General features: G+C 34.6%; 1 protein-coding gene and 1 non-coding gene across 7 annotated transcripts in view; one reads left to right on the top strand and one right to left on the bottom strand.

Annotated features, from left to right (window-relative positions):
* The window catches only part of SLCO1C1 (solute carrier organic anion transporter family member 1C1), a 101,268-nt gene that overhangs the window by 13,882 nt on the left and 62,026 nt on the right, over positions 1–25,360 (top strand). For 4 of the 6 annotated variants that reach the window (XM_043968827.1, XM_043968826.1, XM_043968828.1 and 1 more), the window contains exons 2-6: positions 10,978–11,141; positions 15,351–15,505; positions 17,392–17,533; positions 21,222–21,354; positions 23,970–24,091. In XM_043968827.1, coding sequence (XP_043824762.1) covers positions 15,374–15,505; positions 17,392–17,533; positions 21,222–21,354; positions 23,970–24,091 — 529 coding nt within the window. In that variant the 5' untranslated portion in view covers positions 10,978–11,141; positions 15,351–15,373. The remainder of the gene's footprint in view (positions 1–10,977; positions 11,142–15,350; positions 15,506–17,391; positions 17,534–21,221; positions 21,355–23,969; positions 24,092–25,360) is intronic. The other 2 variants (XM_043968824.1, XM_043968825.1) reach the window with 2 other exon arrangements.
* On the bottom strand, positions 4,326–4,432 carry LOC122730287. Its single transcript, XR_006353472.1, has one exon. It is a non-coding gene; the product is annotated as a U6 spliceosomal RNA (small nuclear RNA).

Below are 25,360 nucleotides of genomic sequence, written 5' to 3'. Positions count from 1 at the left end.
ATAAGAAAAAAGCCCCACTGATGCCAAAATATTTTAGTAAAATGTATTGTGTTAGAAAAGAACTGGAAATATAGTAAATGTCCCTCAATCGAGGAATAGATAAACACACTGTAGTACATGAATAATGAAATATTATGTGTTGTAATAAAGCACAAATATAATGAATGCTGAGAAGCATGGAAATATTTACAAAATCGGACACAGAGAGAAGTATGAGGAGCCAAAAAATATATATACATAATGCCTAAAATGATGTTGACAAAAAGAAAGGTATTCCCTTCCCCCACCCCCCCCCAAAAAATCAAAGTTGAATTCACAAATTTTTTATGGTTCCAGGGAAGATACATGAGGAGGAATCCTAATCCCACTCCTTTGCAGAAGTGGGAAGGCCATGGGTCTGGAAGACTGATACATTTTATGTTTCCTTCTCTTTACTCTTTTCCTCTTTTTTCTTTAAGTATATATGTTGTATAAGATAACTCCCTGTTAGGTTAAGGTAAAGGAATAGTAAGTGAAATCCTGGTGTAAGAATTAAAAGATGTCAACACTTATGTAGTTAATTTTTTAATTTTTTTTTTGCGGGGGAATGGGGGTTAAGTGACTTGCTCAGTGTCACACAGCTAGTAAGTGTCAAGTGTCTGAGGCCGGATTTGAACTCAGGAACTCCTTGAATCGAGAGCCGGTGCTTTATCCACTGTGCCACCTAGCTGCCCCTCGACACTTATGTAGTTAAAAAAAAAACAAAAAACAAAAAACAAAGCTAAGTTTGAAGTCAAAGGGACTAGGTTTAAAACCTGGTTCTGGTATTTATTACCTTTTTGACCTTGGAAAAGTCAATTCACTACCCTGTGCCCCAGTTTTCTCATTTGTAAAATAAAGAGGTTTGAGTGGATAATCCTGAAGGTTGCTTTCAGCTCTAAGACTGTGACTAGAAGTCAATGACTAGAAAAATATGAAGAGATAACATCTGAATACCGTGTTTTAGCAAATCATATTGGAAAATTTGAAAACAGAGAAAAAGATGAGAATTAAGAGAATCTACAAGATACCAATAAAACCCTCAATTTAACTCATACAGAAATGTGGTTGGCAAACTTCTGAGCTTTAATATCAAATACAAATTTTTTATCAATTTTAAAGTTAAAAATGAATCTTTAAGTTACAAGTGAGTGACTGATCTGCAACAGAAGAGAGGTGTCTACCCTGAGAGCATCTAAACTAATGAAATCACAGGTTTGGACAAAGAAAACCTTTCCGTTTCAGAGAGGGGAAAGTTTCTTAATCAGCAATGAAATTGATGGAATTATGTCAGAAAAAATACAGTCTTTTGATCATAGAGAAATAAAAAAGCTTTTTATACAAAAACTAATATAGTAATTCTGCTAAGATGGCTGCATGAGCTACAACAATAATCCAAATAGCAGCATCTCCCCCCCCCATCCACAATATAAATATCAGTGGATGTTCATTTTTTTTTCAGCCTAAATAATCTGGATTAGTGAAACTGGGTGGGAGTATATGAGGAAGAAAGGCAATAATGCTCGCCAGGTCTCATTTCTTCTAGGAAGATGACAGAAAGGTAGGTTGTAAGTCCAGCCCTTTTTCTGCACCTGGAAACCTAAAGGTACAAAGTTCTCTCAAAACACAACAACAACCAGAAAGGAGACAGGTAGGTGTCTTATGCTATGATGTCTGCATATGAGGTTTTTACCAAGACCTTGCCATCCATCATATCAAAGTAGCAAGAAACGTACCAACTAAAACAAAAGAATAATACCAATCAAGGAGACACACTACAAGAAAAACCTGTAAGAAAAAGCAGCAAAGAAGTTGTTTTTAAAGTGAATAATTAATATAGGATTCAGTACACTTGATTTATATGTTATTGTGAAAAAACTCAGCTCAAAATCCACCAATTAAAAAATCCAAAAGTACTTGAGTGTTTTGAATGATAACTAAAGTACAAGAACATTCAGTTTAGACTAAACAGTACTGAGTAATGTCAATATAAAAATGATTACATTATCTAAATAATATAATATATACATATATCTTTATACATAAAGATATATAAACATATATACATAGGCACATATATGTATATGTACATATAAATGTGTTTATTGTAATTTTTCTGTCAGCTTACTAAGAGGTTACTTATTGAAAAGACAAAATAATATAATTCATTAAAAGGAATAAAAGGTTAAAGAGCTGGTAGAATTGTCTTTTTTTTAAAGCAGCAATAACAAAACTAATTATTACTGGTTTAAAAATGTTAAGTGGAATAGATTAGATAATAAAGACCTAAAAATTTCCAAATATAAAAATGCAGTGTTGCATAAACTATAGAATACAAAGTAGACTGGGAAGGATTCCCTATTAGATAAAAATTGGAATGGGAAATTAGAAAGTGGTTTGGTATAAAAAAGGTTTATGTCAACCTGTTACATAAATAATATGATAAACTTCAAACTGAAGTAAACACGGTTATTTTGGAAAAAAGGGTACTAGCATCTGAGGAGATAAAAAGAGGCTTCATATAGAAGGGAGTACTTCAGTTCATTTTCAAAGTAAACATGGAAAGAAAAGAAGTGAAGATATAGAGAGAAGGCATTTAAGTTATATGTACCAAACACACAGAGGCATGCAAACAAGAAATGGAATGTCTGGGGTAAGGAACAATAAGAAAGCCAATTCTGCAGAGACAAAGAAAAGAATTAATGTAGAAAAGGTAGTTTAGGGCCAGGATATAAAGGGCTTTAAAAGTCAAACAGAAGTTTAAATTTTATCCTAAAGTCAAAAGGAAATCATTATAGCTCTTTGAGTAGGGGGATGATTTTTTAAGACTTCTTCAGGAAAATCAGTTCAGCTTCTAGCTGCCCCTCTGTCTTCATTTCTTGAAGTACCTTTTGGTACTCTATATCTGCCCCACAGTTTATTTTCCTGTGGTATGGGGTCAGAAAAGATTTGATTTTTAAAAATTGTTTCAGGGCAGCTAGGTGGTGCAGTGGATAGAGTACCAGCCCTGGAGTCAGGAGGACCTGAGTTCAAATCCGACCTCAGACACTTAACACTTACTAGCTGTGTGACCCCGGGCAAGTCGCTTAACCCCAATTGTCTCACTAAAAAAAAAAAAATTGTTTCACTATTTTGCTAATCACAAGAACTTTCAGTGCCAAAAGAGGCTACCCTTTTATCATAGAGGTAATAGGGAGCCCCTAGAGGGTTTTGAGAAGGAGAGTGACAATGTTGATGCTATGCTTCAGATCTATCTCTTTGGCAATGGTCTAAAAGATATTTTAGAAGATGGGAGGGAAGGTAGATTTGAAACAGGGAGAGAAATTAAGAGGCTTCTACCATAGCTGCTGAAGGCCTGAACTACAGTGGTAATATTGTAAATAGAGATGAGTACAAGTTTAAAGACCAGTGGGAATTAGTAGGTCATACTTAAGTAGGTCACTAGCTACTTGTGTTTATTAAAAATTATTTGCTACTACTGTATTTTATAAATTACTTTATTGCTTTTTATATATTAATTGCTATTGTGCCCATTTTGGCAGTAAGCATTTATTATTAATTAATATCAGTGAAGTATGTCTCCCTAACTTCTCATAGTCTCAGTCTTTCATACCTACATAGTCCTAAGAGCAAGAGCATGCACCAAGAGACAGCATTCCAAGCCAAGGGAATAGGTCAAGAGGAGGCCAAGAGAGCTACCCTCATATGGCCAAGGGTTTTATCCTCTTTTGATACAGGCAGGTCATTATACATAGAACAAAGCTAATTTGATTAGTATCATTCAATTTCATTGGTTGACTTGACTTGAGGGTGGTCTAAATTAAAATGAACTCTAACATGACATAAGAGAAGAGATCCTCACTGAAGGGCAAAGGCAAATTCTAGTATCTAGGTGTGGTTTAATCCCATCAGTTCACTGAGCCAGTCAAAAGAATCAATCTACATTTTTTTTGTTCCCTTAGGCTTGTCCCAGACAAGAACTGAAATTCCTGGACTTTCTGGAGTGGGAGGGGAGAAAGGACTGAAACTGAACTCTGTGATCCCCACAAATTACATTATTAATAACTATTTTTTTCACATACTTGATCTATCTACTCTGCTCTGCAAGACTGATAATGGTTCTGCTAAAGCTTTAGCATAGTAAACTTAACTTGGTATGAATTATTTGTCTAAGAACTGCTATGCAAATACATTGGTGGATGCATAATTTCACTGTTATGTACTTTTCTTTCATTTATGCCAATCAATTCTCTACCCTTTCTGATGCTTGTATATTGTATTCTGATTCTTGTATTTCTTTTTTTTTTTTAAATATGGAACTCTTCACGAATTTGCGTGTCATCCTTGTGCAGGGGCCATGCTAATCTTCTCTGTATCGTTCCAATTTTAGTATACGTGCTGCCAAAGTGAGCACTGATTCTTGTATTTCTTATTATGTACCATCCATAGGGGATTCACACAAAGAATTAGAAATTTTTCTATATTAATTGTTGCATTGTTAATTATCTTAGGGTTACTAATGTATCACTTAGGTTGCCTATCTACTGTATCTTCTCACTCTGTGAGAGGTCACCTAATTTTCCAGTCATGTACATTGTTGAGTATGTCTTTTGTATAATTTTTTCATGTACAAGATGTTAGTAATATAGAATGCCCATACCCTACAATGCATGTTTATATTGTCTTTTGGGTAGCTCACAATTTATGACTTCTGGGATTGTGTTTTTCAGAATCACAGAATCACAATATTTCAAAGTTGGAAAGGACCTCAAATGACATCATGCCTAAATCCTATCTAAACAAATATTTCATACATTTCCCCAAAGTGGTCATCCAACCTTTGGTCTTTTAAGACCTTGAGCATGATATAACTCCAACCTCAGAAAATTCTGAATTATGCAACTCTTAGAAGGTTCTAATTATTGGGAAATTTTATTTATATTCAACCTAAATTTGTCTATTGGTAACTTTTAACAGAATCTCTTAGTTCTGTCCTCTGGGGCATGGTAGCCAAATTTAATTATTTCTTCATGCAAAAGCTCTTCAAATAATAGATAAGGATAAAGGAACCCTTGGTAATTCTCTTTGCCAGCTGAAACAAGACCAATTCCTTTAATCTTCATATAGCACATCCTTCAGTTACTTTATAACTATTCTAGTGATTCACTGAAATCTTTCCAGGTAGAAGACATGGCTAGATAGTTTTGTACAGAGTACTAGAATTAGAATCAGAGGCGCTGGTTTTGAATTTGAACTCTGCTTCTTACTACCAATATGACCTTAGACATGGGCAGATAGGTGGTGCAGTGGATAGTCAGGAAAGCTTAGAGTCAGGAACACTCATCTTTCTGAGTTCAAATCTTACCCTAGACACTTACTAGCTGTGTGATACTATTAAAGTCACAGAACCTTGTTTGCCTTAGTTTCTTATATGTAGAAGATAGAAGCTAGGTGGCATAGTGGATAAAGCACCCGCCCTGGATTCAGGAGAACCTGAGTTCAAATCCGGCCTCAGACACTCAACTCTTCCTAGCTGTGTGACCCCAACTTCCTCACCAAAAAAAAAAGAAAGAAAAGGAAAAGAAAGTAAAAAAAAGAAAGAAAAAAGAAAAAAACTTCAAAAAAAATGAAGATAGAAGATAGAGTAAATATCATGGGGAAGAAATAGGATGGAGGAAAACACAGTTAGCAATAGTAACTGTGAAAAAAATTTTGAAGCAGAAGCAAGAGCAATGTAACATGATGATGAGGAAGAGGAGGACTGACTGATGGATTGATGATAATTGGATGTAGACTAGGATTGATTGATGAGAATTGATTGATTGATGATTATGATAAAATGTATGGTACTTATGTTGCTGGGCTATTGTGAAGAAAATTCTTTGTCAGGTATAACATACTATATAAATGTTATCTATTACTGTTGTTGCACTAATCAACCCAATGGGTTTATTGTAAGGAAATTTCTCTTTAAAGTACTATATAAATGCATTTTACTATAACAAAATGATGAGTAGAATGCTATCAGAAAAACCTAGAAAGACATACATGAACTAATACAAAGTGAAATGTACTATATACAAAATAACAGCAATATTGTAAGATGAACTGCTATGAATGACTTGGTTATTTTCAGCAATGTAATGATCCAAGACAACTCTGAAGGACTTATGAAAAATGCAATGTATGCACAGAGAAAGAACTGATGGTATCTGAATACAGATTAAAGCATTTTTTTTGTTAGTTCCTTTATCTAAAGTTTTGTTTTTGTCTGTTTTCCTTCACAACCTGGCTAATGTGGAAATGTTTTGCATGACTAGTCATATCTAATTTATATTGAATTGCTTGAGTTCTTGGGGGGGAGAAGGAGAAGAAAATTTGGAACATAAAGTTTTAAAAAATTGATGTCAAAATTTGTTTTGGCATGTAATTTTGGAAAATAAAAATTCTAAATAGTAAAACAAAAAAGAATGAAGGATGAGCAACAGATGACATAAAGACAAAAGATAACAATCAAAAAAGCTAAATAAATAATCTATTTTGCTATCTACTTCTTTTTTTACATGTAAATTCATGTCATATATATTCACAGTTATGATTACTAAATGTGCATTTTCCTCCATCATTTTGTCTTCTGTTTATCCCTCTCTAGTTTTATCCTGTCCCTCCTCTGAAATTTGTTTTACTTCTGACCACTGCTTTCCTTTATTCACCCTCCCTTTTATCATTCCCCCTTTCCCTTACACCCTTCCACTCCTACTTCCCTGTTGGGTAAGATTGATTTCTATACCCTCTTGAGGGTGTGTGTATGTGTGTGTATGTGTGTGTGTGTGTGTGTGTGTATGTGTGTGTGTGTGTGTGTGTGTGTGTGTTAAAATATTCCCTTTTTGAATCAATTTAGATGAGAATGAGGTTCAAGCATTGCCTGGATCCCCCATTCATTCCCTTCTACCCCCACCCCCTGCCACTATAAAAGCTCTTCCTTGTGTGCTCTTTTGAATGAGATAATTTGCCTGCATTCTGTCCTTCCCTCCCCCCTTCTTCTAGGGTATCCTTTTTTGCCCATCTACTTTTGGGGGTCATTCCACCAAAAATACACAGGTGGGTGGCAATACCTATAGGAGGCCCTTCCTGATCTCCCTAGTTGTTAATACTTACCTCTTCCTATGCAAGATTTTTTTTGTGTATTTATTCTTTATATATACTTATTTGTGCAAATGTTGTTTCCTAAAAGTAAAATGTAAACTTCTTGAAGGCAAGAAATATTTAATTTTTCTCTTTGGGTTCTCATCAATTAGCACAATCTCTGGTACATAATAGGTCTTTATAAATTTTTCTTGAATTGAAATAAATAGGAAAAATTCAATTTGAAAGACATGCTGCATTGGTACTATTATAGAATGGTATAACATATAGAGAAAATATTAATACCTCTCAGAATCACATAATATTCCACCAAAAAATTAGCATGTGCTAAGTCACAAAGATCATAATTATATGTAAAAAGATAGACATGCTAATCATATCCTTTATAGTTCACAACTAAACATGAGCAAACAATATAGGGAACATAATCAAAGAATAAAGGATTAAATGAAAACTCAGTTACTACATCCTACTTAATGAGTGAGCAGAAAAATAAATCATATAAACAATAAATAACTATATTGAAAGGAATGATCACAATGATACAACATAGTAATATTTGGAAAATGCAGATGTAGCAGTCCTTCCAGGGAAAAAAAGTCTATAAAAATAGATATTAACAAAATAAAATATTAAAGAATTGAATTTGTGATTGAAAAACAAAAGAAAAGCACTGGAATTATGAAGCCCCAAACAAACAAAAATACTGAAAGTGAGTGCAAAATCTACAATAAAATACAATAAAGGTGACAAAAGTAGCAAGCAGTTTAAAAATTAATAAAATTGATTCGCCATTGGCTAGTATTTTTAAAGAAGGAAAAAGTAAAACTACAGAAAAAAAAATGAGTGGGAAAATTAGCAATGCTTCAACTATCCACATCAAGTTAAGGTATCATCTGGACCCAATCCAGGACCACAGACTCAAACAGAGAAATAAGTAGAAAGAAAGAAAGAAAGAAAGAAAGAAAGAAAGAAAGAAAGAAAGAAAGAAAGAAAGAAAGAAAGAAAGAAAGAAAGGAAGGAAGGAAGGAAGGAAGGAAGGAAGGAAGGAAGGAAGGAAGGAAGGAAGGAAGGAAGGAAGGAAGGAAGGAAGGAAGGAAGGAAGGAAGGAAGGAAGGAAGGAAGGAAGGAAGGAAGGAAGGAAGAAAAGTTGTGCCCCAGAATCCAACTATCAACAAAATAGTGTCTCAGAAAGAGCTGACACTTGGAAAGAGAAAATCTACAATGTCACACCCCTAGAGACCATTGAAATACCAGGCACAAGGTCTGTTATCATTTAGGCCTAGAAAATCAGGCTCAGCTACAGAGGTTCAACATTGAGCTATCCTCAGAGCAGCCTCTCCTTCCTCTGTCCTTCCCTTCAATTGTGCACTCTTTTTTTTTTGGTGAGGCAATTGGGGTTAAGTGACTTGCCTAGGGTCACACAGCTAGTAAGTGTTAAGTGTCTGAGGCCGGCTTTGAACTCAGGTCCTCCTGACTCCACGACTGGTGCTCTATCCACCTAGCTGCCCCTATTGTGCACTCTTGAATCTCATTATTCCACTGTTAAAAATATTTCTCTTTGCATTAGAGATATGCATATGCATATATATATGGCATTCCACCAGTAATCCTGTCAAAAAATGATTATGGTTAATGTATTTTCTCATGTCATCATTATTGATTATTTAGTAATCATTTCTTGGGTTTTGGGTTTTGGGGGGGTGGTTTTTGGTTGGGTTTTTTGGGGGGGGCCAATGAGGGTTAAGTGACTTACCCAGGGTCATATAGCTAGTGTAAGGGCCAAATTTAATAATGGGAAAAGTTAATTGGGTGGCTCACCTTAATATTGGTGTAAGAAAGGAAACAGCCTCTTTCAAAAACAAAACACGTTTATTAATGAGAACAAGTTTAAAACACTATCTGAATCACACAAGTGAGATTAATAGAACTAGAAACAATGTATAAATCTCTGGGTTAAAAAGGCCCCAGGCACCCGAACCTGCCTCTAGCCCAGGTAGCTCCAAAGAGCTTTGCCTAAAAAAAACACAAAGTCACCACACCTGAAAGCTGTAGCTTTAAGGAGAATCAGCTATTCAGTCTTCTCTTTTTGTCTGAAGGTCAAACACCAGCAGCTCCTCTAAAAATGTCTGCCTTCCTTCCCCATTTCCTTCAGAACCCTCTCGTAGTAACTGCTTTTTAACTTCTTCTCCCTCCTCCTCACTCCCTCTGACTGAATCTCATTTTTTCAGTCTGACCATAATGAAGCAAAGATAGGGTTATGAAAACCCCAAATCAAAATTAATTCCTTACACTAATAAGTGTCAAATGTCTGAGGTCATATTTGAACTCAGGTCCTTCTGAAGACAGTGTGATGCTTTATCCACTGTGCCACCTAGCTGCCCCAATCAGTTCTTTTTATATCCATACTTTTAAGATGTGTATTTTGAGTTATTTGAAAATGATTACCTTTCTCCTAAATTTACTTTAATTCTCAAAATCCTTATCTCAGTGTCTGTCTAAGCACACTGTGTTTAAGAATTTAGGTTTACAGACTTAATTGTAATGCAGCAACTGTTCCAGGAATTAATTTACACGAGAACTCCTCTTCCTTGTTTTGAGTCTTACTTAGGCTGGGAAATCCTCAACCTTGCAAAATTCTGTTTCATCTGTTAATATGAATGTATGAATCACCTAGATTTGATAGAGCTGCCTTATTATCCAAAAAATATTTTATGAAACCCTGGATTAATAGGAGCAAAATACTTTCTCACCGAATTCCAAACTGAACACAGATAGCTAGCAGATAAGTCCCTATCTGGTGGCTTTTTTCCCCAGGAGAGCAAGTCCCTATCTTGTGGAGACATCTAGGAGTCTTCATCCTTGCCAAACCCTTTGTTTGGAATCATGTAATCTTATCATAGTGTTTCTGTATTTCCTCCATACTTGTTATAACTGAAATAGTGAAACTGCTTTGCTTTACATCCATTCTTTTTTTTTCTTTTTTTTTTGCTGGGCAACGTGGGTTATGTGACTTGCCCAGGGTCACACAGCTAGTAAGTGTCAAGTGTCTGAGGCCGGATTTGAACTCAGCTACTCCTGAATCCAGGGCCAGTGTTTTATCCACTGCACTACCTCGCTGCCCCTCTACATCCATTCTTAATTTAAATTTTATTCTGAATAGAATTTTATTTTCCAAAATATATGTAAAAACAAAATTTTAACATCAATTTTTAAAAAACTTTGTGTTCCAACTTCTCTTCTTCCCTCCATTCCCATCCACAACCCACAAGAATTCAATCAATTCTACATCCATTCCTGTAGGAGTATTGGCTTTTGGGTTGATCTGTATCATGCTAATGAAATTGATAACACCCCATAACTAGTGAGCAAAGAAACCTTATATACCCTCAAAAAGAGGGAGTCTTCAATGTTCCTTCTTTAGAAGGGGTCTCAGGCAGCTAGGTGCCACAGTGGATAGAGCACCAGCTCTGGAGTCAGGAGGACCTGAGTTCAAATCCGGCCTCAGACACTTAACACTTACTAGGTGAGTGACCCTAGGCAAGTCACTTAATCCCAAATGCCTCACCAAAAAAAGGAAAAAAAAAAAAGAAGGGGTCTCCACATGAATGATGCTTGCTTGTTATTGGGATGAAATAAATCCGTGTTTAATTTTCCTACAATTCTCTGATCTGGTTTTCTGTGAGGTGCTTACTTCTTGTAGGAGAGGCAGGGATGGCCTTATCTGATCTGTTTACATGACTTCCTGTAGAGAGGTGGGAATGGCCTTCTCTGATCTGTCTATGTGAGTTTCTGGTTTTGTTTATTTTGTAGGAGGATAGGTATGAAAACTACATTGAATTTTTGACAGGAAATTTGGTGCTGTGACTCAGATTTGACTGGAAATTGGATGTGGAATACACCTTGGAACACAGATCTTGGCAGGTGTCTCAAGGAGATTTTTTATTCTCCCAAAGCTACACACTTTGGCTTGCAAGGTAAGAATTCCATTCCAATTATATCTCAAATCCCAAACTCTTGTTATTTGATTGAGTTCATTCTCCCATTAACAAGCTCTAGAGCTCTTGCTGAGTAATAATTATCACAAGCTCAAAGAAAAGAAATAGGGCATACAAATTTCAAATTATCTAATTTGGCCAAGTCCCCTTAATAGATATGTTGCATCACAAATGGTTAAGAAACATATTTCTGATGTGTACAAATATTGCTTTTAAAATGATTAGAATTGACTAAAGATAATGACAAACTAAATTAGCCTATTGGAACTCGTTCGACTTAAATTAGTTTAAATCAGGTTATCTTAAAGAAAAGTTAAAAAGCAAAGAAAGTTTTCTCTTTCTCTCTTCTCTCTCCCTTCTCTTCTTCCCTGACAAGGGAATGTCAGTGGGGAATATAAAAGGACTAAGAAAGGAAGATTAAAGGAAATAGAAATTGTTCAGGATTGTGTTTCATGTATATCTATGTAGCTGATGTGAAATTGTGTCTCCTGTATCTGTGTGAATGATGTGGGATGGTATCATGTTTGTTCAAGTTTCCATTGAAAATGTAATTTTGCACATGGTATTTAGAAGGCAAGTTTTGTTAACTTGTTTCATAAAGCTACCCTCAAGCTGTGGCTAGGTTAAAGAAGTGGGGAAAGGGCAGAAAGAAACTTGCTGCTTTAACAGTATCTTATAAACCAATTAGAAAACTGAATGTATGTACACAGTATCATCAACATTGTGTGTTGATCTACTGTGATGGACTATATTCTTCTCACCAATCCAATGGTACAGAAGAGTTCCAGGGAACTCATGATAGAAGAGGATCTCCAAATCCAGGGGAAAAAAAAACTGTGCAGTATAGATGCTGAATGAACCATACTATTTCTTTTCTTTTTGGTGCTGTTTTGAGGTTTTTCATCATTGCTCTGATTTTTCTCTTATACCATGACTAATGCAGAAATGTTTAATGTTATTATGTGTGTGTGTATGTATGTGTGTGTATACACACACACACACATATATATATATGTATATATATATGTATATATATGTATATATATATATGTGTGTATATATATATATATATATATATATATATATATATATATATATATATATATATATATATATAACCTATATCAGATTACCTGCTATCTAGGGAAGGGGGGAGAGAGGGGAGGGAGGGAGAAAAATCTGAAATTGGAAAGCTTGTATAAGCAAATGCTGAGAACTATCTTTACATGTAACAGGAAAAAAATAAAATACTTTATTAATTAAAAAAAAGAAAACTGAATGTAGCATTAAAATATTAATTTAAATTTTTTCCAGCTAGAAAAAGAAATCTTTTTTAGTGGAATAGTTAAAAAAACAAACAGGAAACTATGAAATGCTTGGAATAAATGATTAAAGTGTGAAATAATAATAAAATGAAATTATCAATTGAGGTTCTATATTATATCATTTGGAAAATAGATTCAGGTGTAATTGAATCAATTCTGGTCTCATTTTAAGTGAAATTTATCATTATGATGCTGTATCAGGAAATTTGTATAGTTTTAAGCTGTTTCCTCAGTTATGTGATTTGTAATACATAAAAGAAATGTGCCCAACAGTTGAATAGTTCACTGTATTAGAGATAGAATCAGGATGTGGATTCTTAAAATTATTTTGGGTTATGGATTTAATTGTTAAAAGACTGCTGTAGGGGGCAGCTAGGTGGCACAGTGGATAGAACACTGGCACTGGATCCAGGAGGACCTGAGTTTCAAATCTGACCTCAGACACTTGACACTTACTAGCTGTGTGACCCTGGGCAAGTCACTTAATCTTCATTGCCCTGCCCCCCCCCCAAAAGACTATTGTAATAGTAATAACAGTTTTCTGTGAGGGGGGCATACTAAGAACCTTTTAGAATATCTTCAGGTGTATTTTAAGGCTTTAAGATCTAACCAGATGCTCAGTAAAGTACAGCGATTTGTTTTTTGGTAAGAGATAGAAAACACAAAGAAAATATTTTTATTAAAAAAAAAATCAGTTTTTAACCATTGGGCCATACTGTCCCAAGAATGACTTACAGACTTTGTCTTCAGTTTCCAACTAGTAAGGTTAGATGATCATCTACTTAATCATTTTTAAGATAAATCTCTAGAAAGACATTATATCTAATGTTACAAAAGTATTGAATATGGTAAAAATATTGTTATTGGTTAATGTACTTATTATATGGAATCTTAAATATCTCCTTGTGCTATCCAAATTGAGAATTATATAACTCCTGTGAAATGGGCCATGCCATTCAGTGTTTAGCCAAATTCTCTAAGTCCCTTTGCCTGCAGGCCACATAAGCCTTGGGACAGAAAAGCCACTGTAACAGAAGAGAAAAAGCCAGCACATTTTAACTTCAATCTGATAAGTTTCAGAGTTCCTAGTTCCTTAGAGAGAAGGAGGAAACAAATTTTTACATAGCAGGAAAATAGTCACTATGTGCCTTTCACAAAGGTATTATAAAAAATTTATGATGGCATGGTGGATAAAGCACTGGCCCTAGATTCAGGAGGACCTGATTTCAAATCCGGCCTCAGACACTTGACACTAGCTGTGTTACCCTGGGCAAGGCACTTAACCCCAATTGCCTCACCCCCCCCCAAAAAAATAGGAATGATAATACGTTTTTTTTACAAACACAGAGTATTAGACCATAGAAATTTAAATGTTGCCATTAGTTATCATAATCCACAGTTGATTTGATTTAAGCCAAAATCTTCCCTAAAGGAAATAACATGGTCTGAATGTTTGCTCTCCTATCAGGATTACTATGGTTAATTAGGACTTAACATTAAAAAGATTTGGCATTAAGAAATTAGCAACACTCCAGATCAAATTAAGGTATTATCTATACTCAGATTTGCCCCTCAACTGAATGCCAAACTGAACACAGATAGCTAGCAGATAAGTCCCTATCTGGTGACTTCTTTCCCCAGGAGAGCAAGTCCCTATCTTGTGGAGACATCTAGGAGTCTTCATCCTTGCCAAACCCTTTGTTTGGAATCATTTAATCTTATCATAGTGTTTCTGCATTTCCTCCATACTTGTTATAACTGAAATAGTGAAACTGCTTTGCTTTACATCCATTCTTGTTGCAATATTGACTTTTGGGTTTATCTGTATCATGCTAATGAAATTCATAACACCTTATAATTAGCAAGCAAAGAAACCTTATATACCCCCAGAATGTGTGAGTCTTCAATGTTCCTTCTTTGGAAGGGGTCTCCACATGAATCATGCTCACTTGTTATTGGGATAAAATAAATCTGTGCTTCATTTTCCTACAATTCTCTGATCTGGTTTTCTGTGAGGTGCTTACTTCTTGTAGGAGAAGCAGGGATGGCCTTCTCTGATCTTTCTATGTGAGTTTTTGCTTTTGTTTATTTTGTAGGATAGGTACAAAAACTATATTTAATTTCTGACACATCAAACATTACAACAGCAACCTTTTCATTTGTCTTTTGATATGACAAAACAGAAAACAGAGGAAGCAATTACAAATATGGGCTGAATGATCTCAATGATAACATTACTCAATAAAACAATGGAAAAACTTAATTAGAAAGTTTCCCAATTCATACCTAGTTAATAGTAAGCAAATAGACTCACATAATAATTCAAAGTATACAAGAAAGCTGCAGAATACATTGTACAGTCCCCTGATTTTACTAAGGATCAAAGGGAAGGGATGAAATGCCTACAGGTTATAGAGTAAGTTACTAGATATTATGTCTTCTGAATTATAATCCAGTGCCATTTCTCTTATGCCCTTTCATTCCTTCAAGTGGTTGTTTACAAATTCACACAATACAATTGCTTGTTTTGCATGACAGATAATGTTAGACTTTGGGGATGTGTTGGATAGTTTTACCAAATTGTTGTTCCCCTTCTTTTTTATTCTTTGTGGTATGGGATAGCTGTCATGAAGGGTGAGGTAGAAGGTACATATTGGAAAATATAGATGACATAACAATAAAATATAAAATTACTTTTCAAATAAAATATATTTTAAAAGAACCTTATGCTCTTGCTATAAAATTATTTATAGTTCTTCCCTGAACATGCAATGCATATTGTTATATTTCTTTTATATGGGAAGTCTTATTTAATGAATTTTCATAACAGATTTAAGTACTTTTAAAAATTCAACTTCAACAGAATCACAGTGAAGGATCATTTTTATGATGGAAAATTCACCCAAAGAAAATACCCAGCTATTCTTCTCCAAATCTGAACGACCCAAGGACAGGGCTACTTTGAAATCAGAGTCATCTATTGCAGAAGGAAAACAGCCTTGTTGTGGAGAATTAAAGGTAGGGTGGCATAAAGGAATTCAATGGAATAAATGATATTTGTTCCTTGATCATGTTTCTTTCATTGTAGTTAAAGAAGATGTTTGTCTTTAATAATTATATCTAGCTATCCTGACACACTTGCAGTTCTTTAAAAAACCCCCCTCTAGCTTCCCTCTCTGTGTCTTTGTACTGTCTGTCCCTTATTTCTGGAATGTTCTACACCTTCATTTCTCCCTTTTTATTTCTTTCAAGAGTCAGCTCAAGTCCCATCTTCTGCATGAGATCTTTTCTAGTCCCCCTCTCCCCACTCTCATTTCTTAGTGCTTTCTCCTCAGATTGCCTTCTACCTACTTTACATACATGTTGTACATAATTAGTTATTTATATATTCTCTCCTCTATTAGAATGTACGTTCCATGAAAACAGAGAATGTTATTGCCTTTCTTAACACATTTAAGTTAACTGAACACAATGCCTCATATGTAATAAATGTTTAATAAATGGTGGTTGACTGCCTGACTATGTAGTAAAACCATACCTTTCAAAGCAGTGTTATGTCCAATGTGAACATGATAGGCCTTTGGAATATTCAGGTAATAGTGCATGTAAATAATTTATTAAATTTCATACCTCATTGCCATGAGTTTTAATATTTATCAATGCCTCCTTCCTTCATCTCTCACTGCCCCTCTTAAATATTTCACTCAGACCTGGTCATCAGAGCTGAGAAATTACATTTGTGTGCTAGACAAAGTTCGAAAATTGTGCCCACATTTTCTCGGTTATTTTCACTGGATGTTTGGGGCCTTCTAATATAACAATCCTTATCAGAGTTCCCAGCACATATTAATAGCTTAATACATACTTTTTGACTTGACTGAATATTTACAATTTGGATTCTCATAAAATAAATGTATAAAGGCTGAGAGAAATAGAATATTCTGTCATTTAAAAATTTTTTTAGCATTTCTAGAAAGTAGCACTGAAATCCCTCTACTTACAAAATCCTCTCTCCATCACTGTAATATTGCAGTTTTCTATACCTTAGCCCTGCTACTACTTGTTGCTTACTTAACTCATATAATCTGACCCAATATTACATGTTTTAGGTTTGTGGACTTAAAAGGCCATCATTTTTATATGAAAAAGATAAAAATATTCAATGAACAAAGGGAAGTAAGAAAAAATATAAAAGAAACTTGGTTATAGCTGATAAGGATAAAAGAAAAAGAGAAAAAATAAGTCACATCCATTATGAACACTTCTTCAGAATACTAAGTTGTCGTCCCTATTTTCATGTCCAATGTTGCTGTGACATATTTGTAATATGGCCTGATGGAAATGTCATAGACTGGTAAGCATTTAGTCTCATGCATTGCATATGTGTGTATCTCTTTTTGTGAATCAAAAGATACAATCGCTTCTAGTATAAGCAGTTAGAAAATGCATAGATCCAGAGGAGAGCAAAAGTAGAGGTCTCACTTTTTGTTTTTGATAAAGTCCATGTATGACCCTACAGATCCCCATATTAAAAAAAATAGGGGGCAGCTAAGTGGCACAGTGGATAGAGCACCGGCCCTGGAGTCAGGAGTACCTGAGTTCAAATTTGACCTCAGACACTTAACACTTACTAGCTGCATGATCCTGGGCAAGTCACTTAACCCCAATTGCCTCACTAAAATAAATAAATAAATAAAAGTTTGATCATGTGGATCATATATGAAAGCATTTACTTGGAGAAGATAAGCCCAAATAGATAAACACCTGCTGAAGATTTTCTTCTACAAAGACATCCCTTTCACTTATTTCATTAAGCATTGATTTAATGTAGTTCTAATTCTTTGAAGTCTCTAAATTTGTGTGATTCATAAAATCAGACTATTTTTCTCTCTGCCCATTTATAGGTGTTTCTCTGTGCATTATCTTTTGTTTATTTTTCCAAAGCCTTATCAGAAGGCTATCTGAAGAGCACAATCACGCAGATAGAAAGACGATTTGAAATTCCTACTTCTCTGGTTGGAGTTATTGATGGCAGCTTTGAAATTGGTAGGTACTATGGAAAATAACCTGGGCTTTTGGAATTATATCTAGCACAATGTATTTAGTACTTGATAGGTTGAGAATAGATCACAAGATGACATTCTCTCCACATTGAAAAAATTCTTAGGCATTTCTATAGATTCATGATCTCATTGATAGATATTCCTTTCATTAGTGCAGATGAAACTTTCACCATATTTTCTCATATTATGTGATTCTCCATGTATTTATTTTTAAAAATGTTTGGTGCTTAAAAAAAAAGCATTACAGCCATTTCTCAGTATTTCCCACTCCCTCACTCAAATAGAATGTGTAGCAGGCAAGAAAACAACAAAGTACACTGACCACATCTGACAACATGTACTTCATTTCTCAACTATAGTTCATACCCTCTCTATAAAGAGGAGAGATGTCTCATTTTCAGATCTCTGGAGTCCAGACTGGTAAACGTATTGATAAGTGTTCTGATGCCCGTTAGTGGGTTTTTTTCTCCCTTTACTATGGGAATTGTAGGCATTTTTCTCTTGATCCTATTTACTTCACTCAGTATCAGTTCATACAAATCTTCCCAAGTTTATCTGAGTTTTTCACCTTTGCTATTCCATATAGTGCTATAGTACCACAATTTAATCAAGTATTCTTCCAGTCAGTGGGCACATAGTTTATTTCTAGGTCCTTGTTGCTACTGATATTTTTTGAGTCTTTCTCACTACATTTTATGTTTTTTGGGAAATAAATGTCTAGAAGTAGCATCATTGTGTCAAAGGGCTTAAGCACTCTATGTCTTTCCCAAAATCTGAAATTATCACATGGTGCATAAAATAATGAAACTAATACATAGGAGACACTCATGTAAAGTGTTTGCCAACATCATGTATGATGTCCTGTGCAGACTCCAAATAGAACCAATCAATTGTCATGCATTTATTAAGCACTTACCATGTGCCAGGCACTATGTTAGGCACTGAGGGCATAAGTACAGAGAATAAACCAAGTCTTACTCACAAGATTCTAACAGGAGAGATAGGTATATCCATAAAATACAACCATAAAATGAACATCTAGATAGATAGATACAAAATAGGAAAATACAAGATAGTTTGGGAGGGAACGCACTAGCTACTGTTAAAATCAGGAAAGGCTTCATATAGAAGATGAAGGTAAAGAAGGAATTAATTTCTTCAAAATAGAAGGATCTATTTGATTGATTCTATCAGGCTATGGAATATAATAAAGTTTCCTCAATGAAATCCAAAGCAATCATTTACACTGGAAAGTGGATGAAAATGCATATTGTGTACAGAGGTGCAAAATTTATAACCTTTCAAGTAAGGAACCTAGTTAAAACATAAATGGGAAATTCTTAACAAAATAAAATTACATTATATTAATAAAATGTTACTTTGCTATTTTCTAAGTCGATATGTCATCTTTAGAGTTCCATTTCTATTTGAGTTGGACCCCATTGATTCAGACACTACTGCCGCAATGTTTAAAGGTCAGCCCATTCTACACACACACACACACACACACACACACACACACACACACACACACACACACACATACACACACACGGTGTCCCTAAAGACTTATAGAAGTTCATTGCTTAAAATGTTCCCTGTAGGGACAGCTAGGTGGCACTGCAGTGGATAGAGCACCTGCCCTGGAGTCAGCAGGACCTGAGTTCAAATCCGGCCTCAGACACTTAACCTTACTAGCTATGTGACCCTGGGCAAGTCACTTAACCCTCATTGCCCTGCAAAAAACAAACAAACAAACAGAAATATTCCCTGTGGGGGCAGCTAGGTGGTGCAGTGGATAAAGCACTGGCCCTGAATTCAGGAGAACCTGAGTTCAAATTTGACCTCAGACACTTGACACTTACTAGCTGTGTGACCTTGGGCAAGTCACTTAACCCTCATTGCCATATATATTTCCCTGTAAATAGAAGCATTTGGATTAGGAATTTTCTATTTGTGCCTGTTTTAAGCTAAAAACTGCACTAACTTTTGAAACAGCCTGTATGTATTCTGAACAGTTCCTACAGATAGAAAATTATTTCAACCCAACATCAAATAGGAGGAGGAAGAGATCATTCAGGATCACATTTGGAAAACCAGAAATTGCTTTCATGAACCTGAAGTGTGTGTTGATAAAAAGCCTGACTTCTTCAATAACAATATATTTCTAGTAATGCTCCACAGTTGCAAGAGGAATTTTCTGTGTGATAATACATAGGAATATTTATTGTAAACTAAAAAGTGCAATATAAATATCAGTTATATAATTAATAATATGATTTCAACTTTTTGCTATGGTATAGTTCTATTCTAAGAAACTTCTTTTAATAATATCTGCCATAGCTCATCCTCCTTAGATGTGATTTACCCACTTGGAGGACTGTGATAATTGCTGAGACTTTTGACATAGGCATCATTTGGTCCTCAAAAATGCTATCTTATTTATAAAGATTTATAAAGATACTCAATCCTGTACCAATGTTTTTATCTTAACATTGGAGATAACCAGAATACGGATAATATATCACATTTATATGGTACTTTAAGGTCTCCTAACTGTTGCTTCAAAAAAACTCCATGAGGAAGTAGTGCCAGTGTTATTATCCTCCATCTAAAGTTGGGAGAACAAGAACTTGACTAAAGGCAAACTAATGAGTGGTAAACTAAACATTTTCAATGAAGTCTTCTAAACGCAAGTCTAGCATTCTTTCCATTAAATCACAGTGCCTCATACTGTTTTTGCAAATTAACACATCAAGCAATGTTTTCCTTTGGGAAAGGATGACATGTTGATAGTATTTCAGATGGTGTTTTAGCTTGGCTTTTGGGAAAATAGGGAGTATTTAGGGAAGAAGAATTATTCTTTATCTTCTTCCCTCTGTGCATCAGCTAATTAATTTTACTATGGAAAATAGCAATTCTGGCAGGAAGGGTACTAAGAAGTAAGGACCCAGGGAATGTGGACCAACATGTCTTTTGCTAATTATTTAAATGCTATCTGGATGACAAATCATGGTCTTAATTCAGATAGTTCAAATATAAAAAGAAAAAGAAATTAATATTGATTCATGGTTCACCAGAGAGGAGCAAAAGATTTATCAAGGACACCAACATTAAAATTAACTAATAGAATCAGGCCGGCAGGAAACATACCTATGCCATGCACTGTGATAAATATTATCTCATTTTATCCTCAAAACAACCCTGAAATGTAGGTACTATTTATCATCCCCATTTTATAGTTGAAGACAGACAAACAAATGTTAAGCAACTTGTCCAGTGTCACTACTAGTATATGAAGCCAGATTTAAACTCAAGTCTTCCTGACTCCAGATGCAGTACTCCATCCACTAAACCACCTAGCTGTCTGAGAGATCTAATATAATGAGATCACTAGAAATCAAGTTCCTGGGTTGAATCATTGAGACAATTTAAGGAAAGAATTCCATATGAAGCACTGGGCAAGAAAGTTACATTGAACAACTCAGAACTGAAGAAGGGAAAGATCAAAAGAAGGAAATCTGGGAAGGAGACAGTAAGGGAATTAAGTTTAGAACTGTCCTAAACTTAAGACAAATTACTCATTTGGTGTTGTGAGATTAACATAGTTTCTTTAATTTTGCTTTACATAATTAACTAATTTATAAATATTCCTTTTTCCCTCAAAAAAGGGAATCTTTTAGTCATAACCTTTGTTAGCTACTTTGGAGCTAAACTTCATAAACCGAAGATAATTGGAACTGGATGCCTAATTATGGGAATTGGAACATTGCTTATTGCAATGCCTCACTTCTTCATGGGACAGTAAGTCTAAAAAATTATTCTAATATGCATAGAAGATGGAATTTTATTCATGTTAATCAACAAATATTTACGTTAATGGAATAATATAGTAGGTTAAGGTGACGATGTTACGTAATATTTGTAGCAATCCTTATACATTTGCAAAAACTGAAGACGGTTTAAGGGCATTGTTAAGAAGATTAGTCATTACTTATTTCTTGTCTCCTATTTATAAGACATTATCTTTGATATTCTGGGTGATATGTCATATAAAACTTGGACTCTGGCTTCAAGAAGCTTATTCATAAGTTGGGGAGGTGAGAAATACCTACAAAAATTTACCTAACAATGAAAATCAATTTATATAACATCCAAGAACATTCTACTAAATTTCCTAGGAAAGAGAGCCCCTAATATCCTGGCCAGAGAAGTATTCGTGGAAGGATTATTGAATGTCTATGTGTACAAGGAATTGTGCTAGTTGGCAAAGAAAGAAAGATGTTTTCCCCAAATCACTCAAGGAGGAGGCATAGAATTTGAAGACCTGAAGATCAGAGTTGAACTCTTGGCTTAAAGGAGCTGATGAAAGTCACTTCATTTCCCCACGTCTCAGCTTCTTTGTTTTGTTTTGTTTTGTTTTGTTTTTGTGGGGCATCGAGGGTTAAGTAACTTGCCCAGGGTCACACAGCTAGTGTCAAGTGTCTGAGGTCAGATTTGAACTCAGGTCCTCCTGAATCCAAGGCCAGTATTCTATCCAATGTGCCACCTAGCTGCCCCCAAGTCTCAACTTCTTTGTAAATGAAAGAGTTGTAACTAGAAAACCTTTAAAATGCCTTCCAATGGTCTGATTTTCAGAGTTCCAGAAAACAAGACAAAACTTTCACCTGCAAAGATTTTCTAATTAAATATACATATAATACTAGGTAGAACTTGGTAAGAATAAATTAAAGAATGAAGAAAATATGATAAGGAACTTGAATAGGAATAGAACATATGCAGTTGGGAAAGATTTGGTCAAAAATCCACAAGGAACAAATAGCTAAGGTGAGAGCAAAATGAAGTGAAAACATTCATCCAACTTATTGTTGAACAGAATCTAGGTCTTTGAACTCTATGTCTAAATATAAACTGTTAACCTATAGATAGCCCACGGCATGTAGGTTTCTCAGCTCTAAGGTATACTTGGGGAAGGAAGTCAACAGAGGATTTTGTGATAATATATTGTTAGTCAAATATTTCTGTTTTAGTATTTTATAAGATTGTCAATTTTGATGGTATTAATAAAATAATAATAAAAGCTTTGAGCCCCCAGACCAGACTTGAAATCTGATCATTAGAACAGTTTTGACTCCTTTGATCTATTTTTATTTCTCTGTAAATTTCTTTTAGCCAGTAGCATTTCCTGTTAATTTCCCACTTTATTCTGTTCTGCACCAATATACAAATATGCAATGCCTTTTCTCTACGTTTACTTTCCTGGCTGTAGTAATATCAATGATAGTAGCATTACATTTACATAGCCCATGTCAAAGGCCTTTCACATCCATTATCTAAAATAAGACCAACTGAACTGAGGTTTTTATTATTATTCCATCTTGCTGATGAGGAAACTAAAGCTCAGAGAATTTATATAATTTTCCATGGGTCATATATCTAATATGTGGCAGAGCTGGGATTGAAGCCCAAGGTTTTCTGTTTATAAGTCCAGAGATGTTTCCTACTCTACTATTTGCCATCTTTCTTTGCTGTGATAATAAAGTTATTTATTCTAAAAGATTAGAATTCTGTCTTCTTGTTGCCTCTCATAAATGCTGATACACGCTGTTGTAATGGAGTAGTAAATTTAGAGCACAAAAACAGCTCTATTGGGTTATTAATGTTTAGAGATAATCTTGCTACTCCTTTATCCCCCAATCACTGGGGCATGATACTTTGGAACATGGGAAAGAATAGTTGCATGCATCCAATATCTCCTTATTTCACAACCAAATCATGGGTTCGATCTATTAAGCACAGAACAAAACTAAAAGAATAGGTGATTAAGTTACCATTCTTTCTTTTAGCCCAAATGGAACAGTTGTCCCTATTTTGACATCATGGCTATTTTAATATAGCACTGGATTGAATTTATAAGATGTATTTTTATCAATCACATAATTATAAAGAGCTAGGGCTAGAAGGTACCTAAAAGATAATTTAGTCCAACTTCCTCATTTTAAAAATGGGCACATTGTGGTCCAGAGTGATTATATGATCTTCCAAAAGTCACACAGTGATGAAACTGAGATTTGAATACTTTCCTTATGAATGAATTTAGCACTTCAAGGTCAGTGCACTTTCGATAGCAAACAATAGAAAAAATTGTCTTCTATAAAAAAAACTTTAATTTTCTTCTCATTTATCCACATCATTGATTAAAATGTAGTTCTCAAGTTTTATTATTTTATAAAATGGCATTCTTTGGAGTCCACATATAGAATCTGTTGTGCAATTTTTAGTTAAAAATCTGATGATTTCAACATTGTGTCAGGTCCATAAATATCCAAAACATAGAATCTATGACCTATTCCTAATGAGAATATGGTGTACATTGCTTTTGTTTGATTGAGTGTTGTGTGAAAATTCTCTTTATTCAGTTACAGGTATGACAAATTTTCTCCTTCCAATTCTACCATCGCCATCTCTCCATGCTTACAGGACTTCAACAAAAAAATACCACTTTCAGTTATGGAAAGATCTCAATCAAAAGTAAATATAGGTAAGACTATTTCTTTAAATCTGAAAAACCAATCAGGTATTTGATACCAGATTGGCACCAATCTCCCACTCCAATATTCTTTTTCCTCTACCTTGATTGAAGTAGGCTGCAAGACTGTGAGAATGAAAATCCCTCCTAAATTATTAGCATAGATTATGCACACTAGGAGAAATCAGCCAATAGACCTTTCTGAATCTCAAGGATTTGTGAAATTCTCTAGACAAGCTGAACTCCTTGTTAATAAGGTTAATAGGATGACCTTTTTGCTGGCATTGATATTAAGATATGAATTTCCTTAACAATATTTGTAGATATTACTGCTCAGTCACTTTATGGAGGCAGGGAAAGGATGGGGGCAAAGGGGCTAAAGATAAGAATTTTAATTGAGTAAAACTATAATGATCTACTCATCTCTAGATAATGAATTATCATTCTCCCACTAAGAGAGGTATAGCTGAGGGAAAGAATGTTGCTGACTTGCTGAGATCATAGATGGCTTGCCAAGTTCTTATCCTGAGGGAGGATACACAGTACCACCAGGCTGAGCATGGAACCCAGCTTGAAGTCATTATGTTGAAAATAATCAGCATTTCCTGGTGGTAAAATTGCCTTTATGTCTTTTTTGTTTAAATATAAAATATTTATTCATTTAAGAATTATTTAAATATAAAATAATATTTAAATATAAAATGACAAATCATTTCATATTCAGCTATTCGTGGCTACATTTTAAAAGTGGCTAATGCCTGTTTTTATGGAGTTTAAACTATGTAAGAGGACAATGATAGATACACAAATACAAAATATTATGATGGTTTTATCATAAATAAAGCAATTAAACTACTATGTAAGTCTGGAGGAAGTAGGAAAAGGTCATTTGTGACCAAGAGATCCAGAAAAACTTCCTAAAATAGGCCAGAAATTTCAGTTGATTTTTTTTAAGTTATACATGTGCAGTCAAGCAAAGCATAGCAGACAAATCTTTAGAAAAAGAAACTAACAACAACAACAACAACAACAACAACAACAATAAAGTATACTTGCATCTGTATTCAGGTACCATGAGTTCTTTCTTTGTAGATGGATTACATTTTTCATAAGTCCTTCAGAGTTGTCTTGGATCATTTCATTGCTAAAAATAACTAAGTCATTTGCAGCAGATCATCTTACATTATTGATGTTATTTTGTATACAGTACATTTAACTTTGCATCAGCAAAGTCTGATATGTCTTTTCAGGTTTTTCTTTTAGCATCCTGCTCATTATTTT

The sequence above is a fragment of the Dromiciops gliroides genome, chromosome 5 (assembly GCF_019393635.1).
Source record: "Dromiciops gliroides isolate mDroGli1 chromosome 5, mDroGli1.pri, whole genome shotgun sequence".
Classification (NCBI taxonomy): domain Eukaryota; kingdom Metazoa; phylum Chordata; class Mammalia; order Microbiotheria; family Microbiotheriidae; genus Dromiciops; species Dromiciops gliroides.
This window is presented reverse-complemented; position numbering and strand designations above follow the sequence as displayed.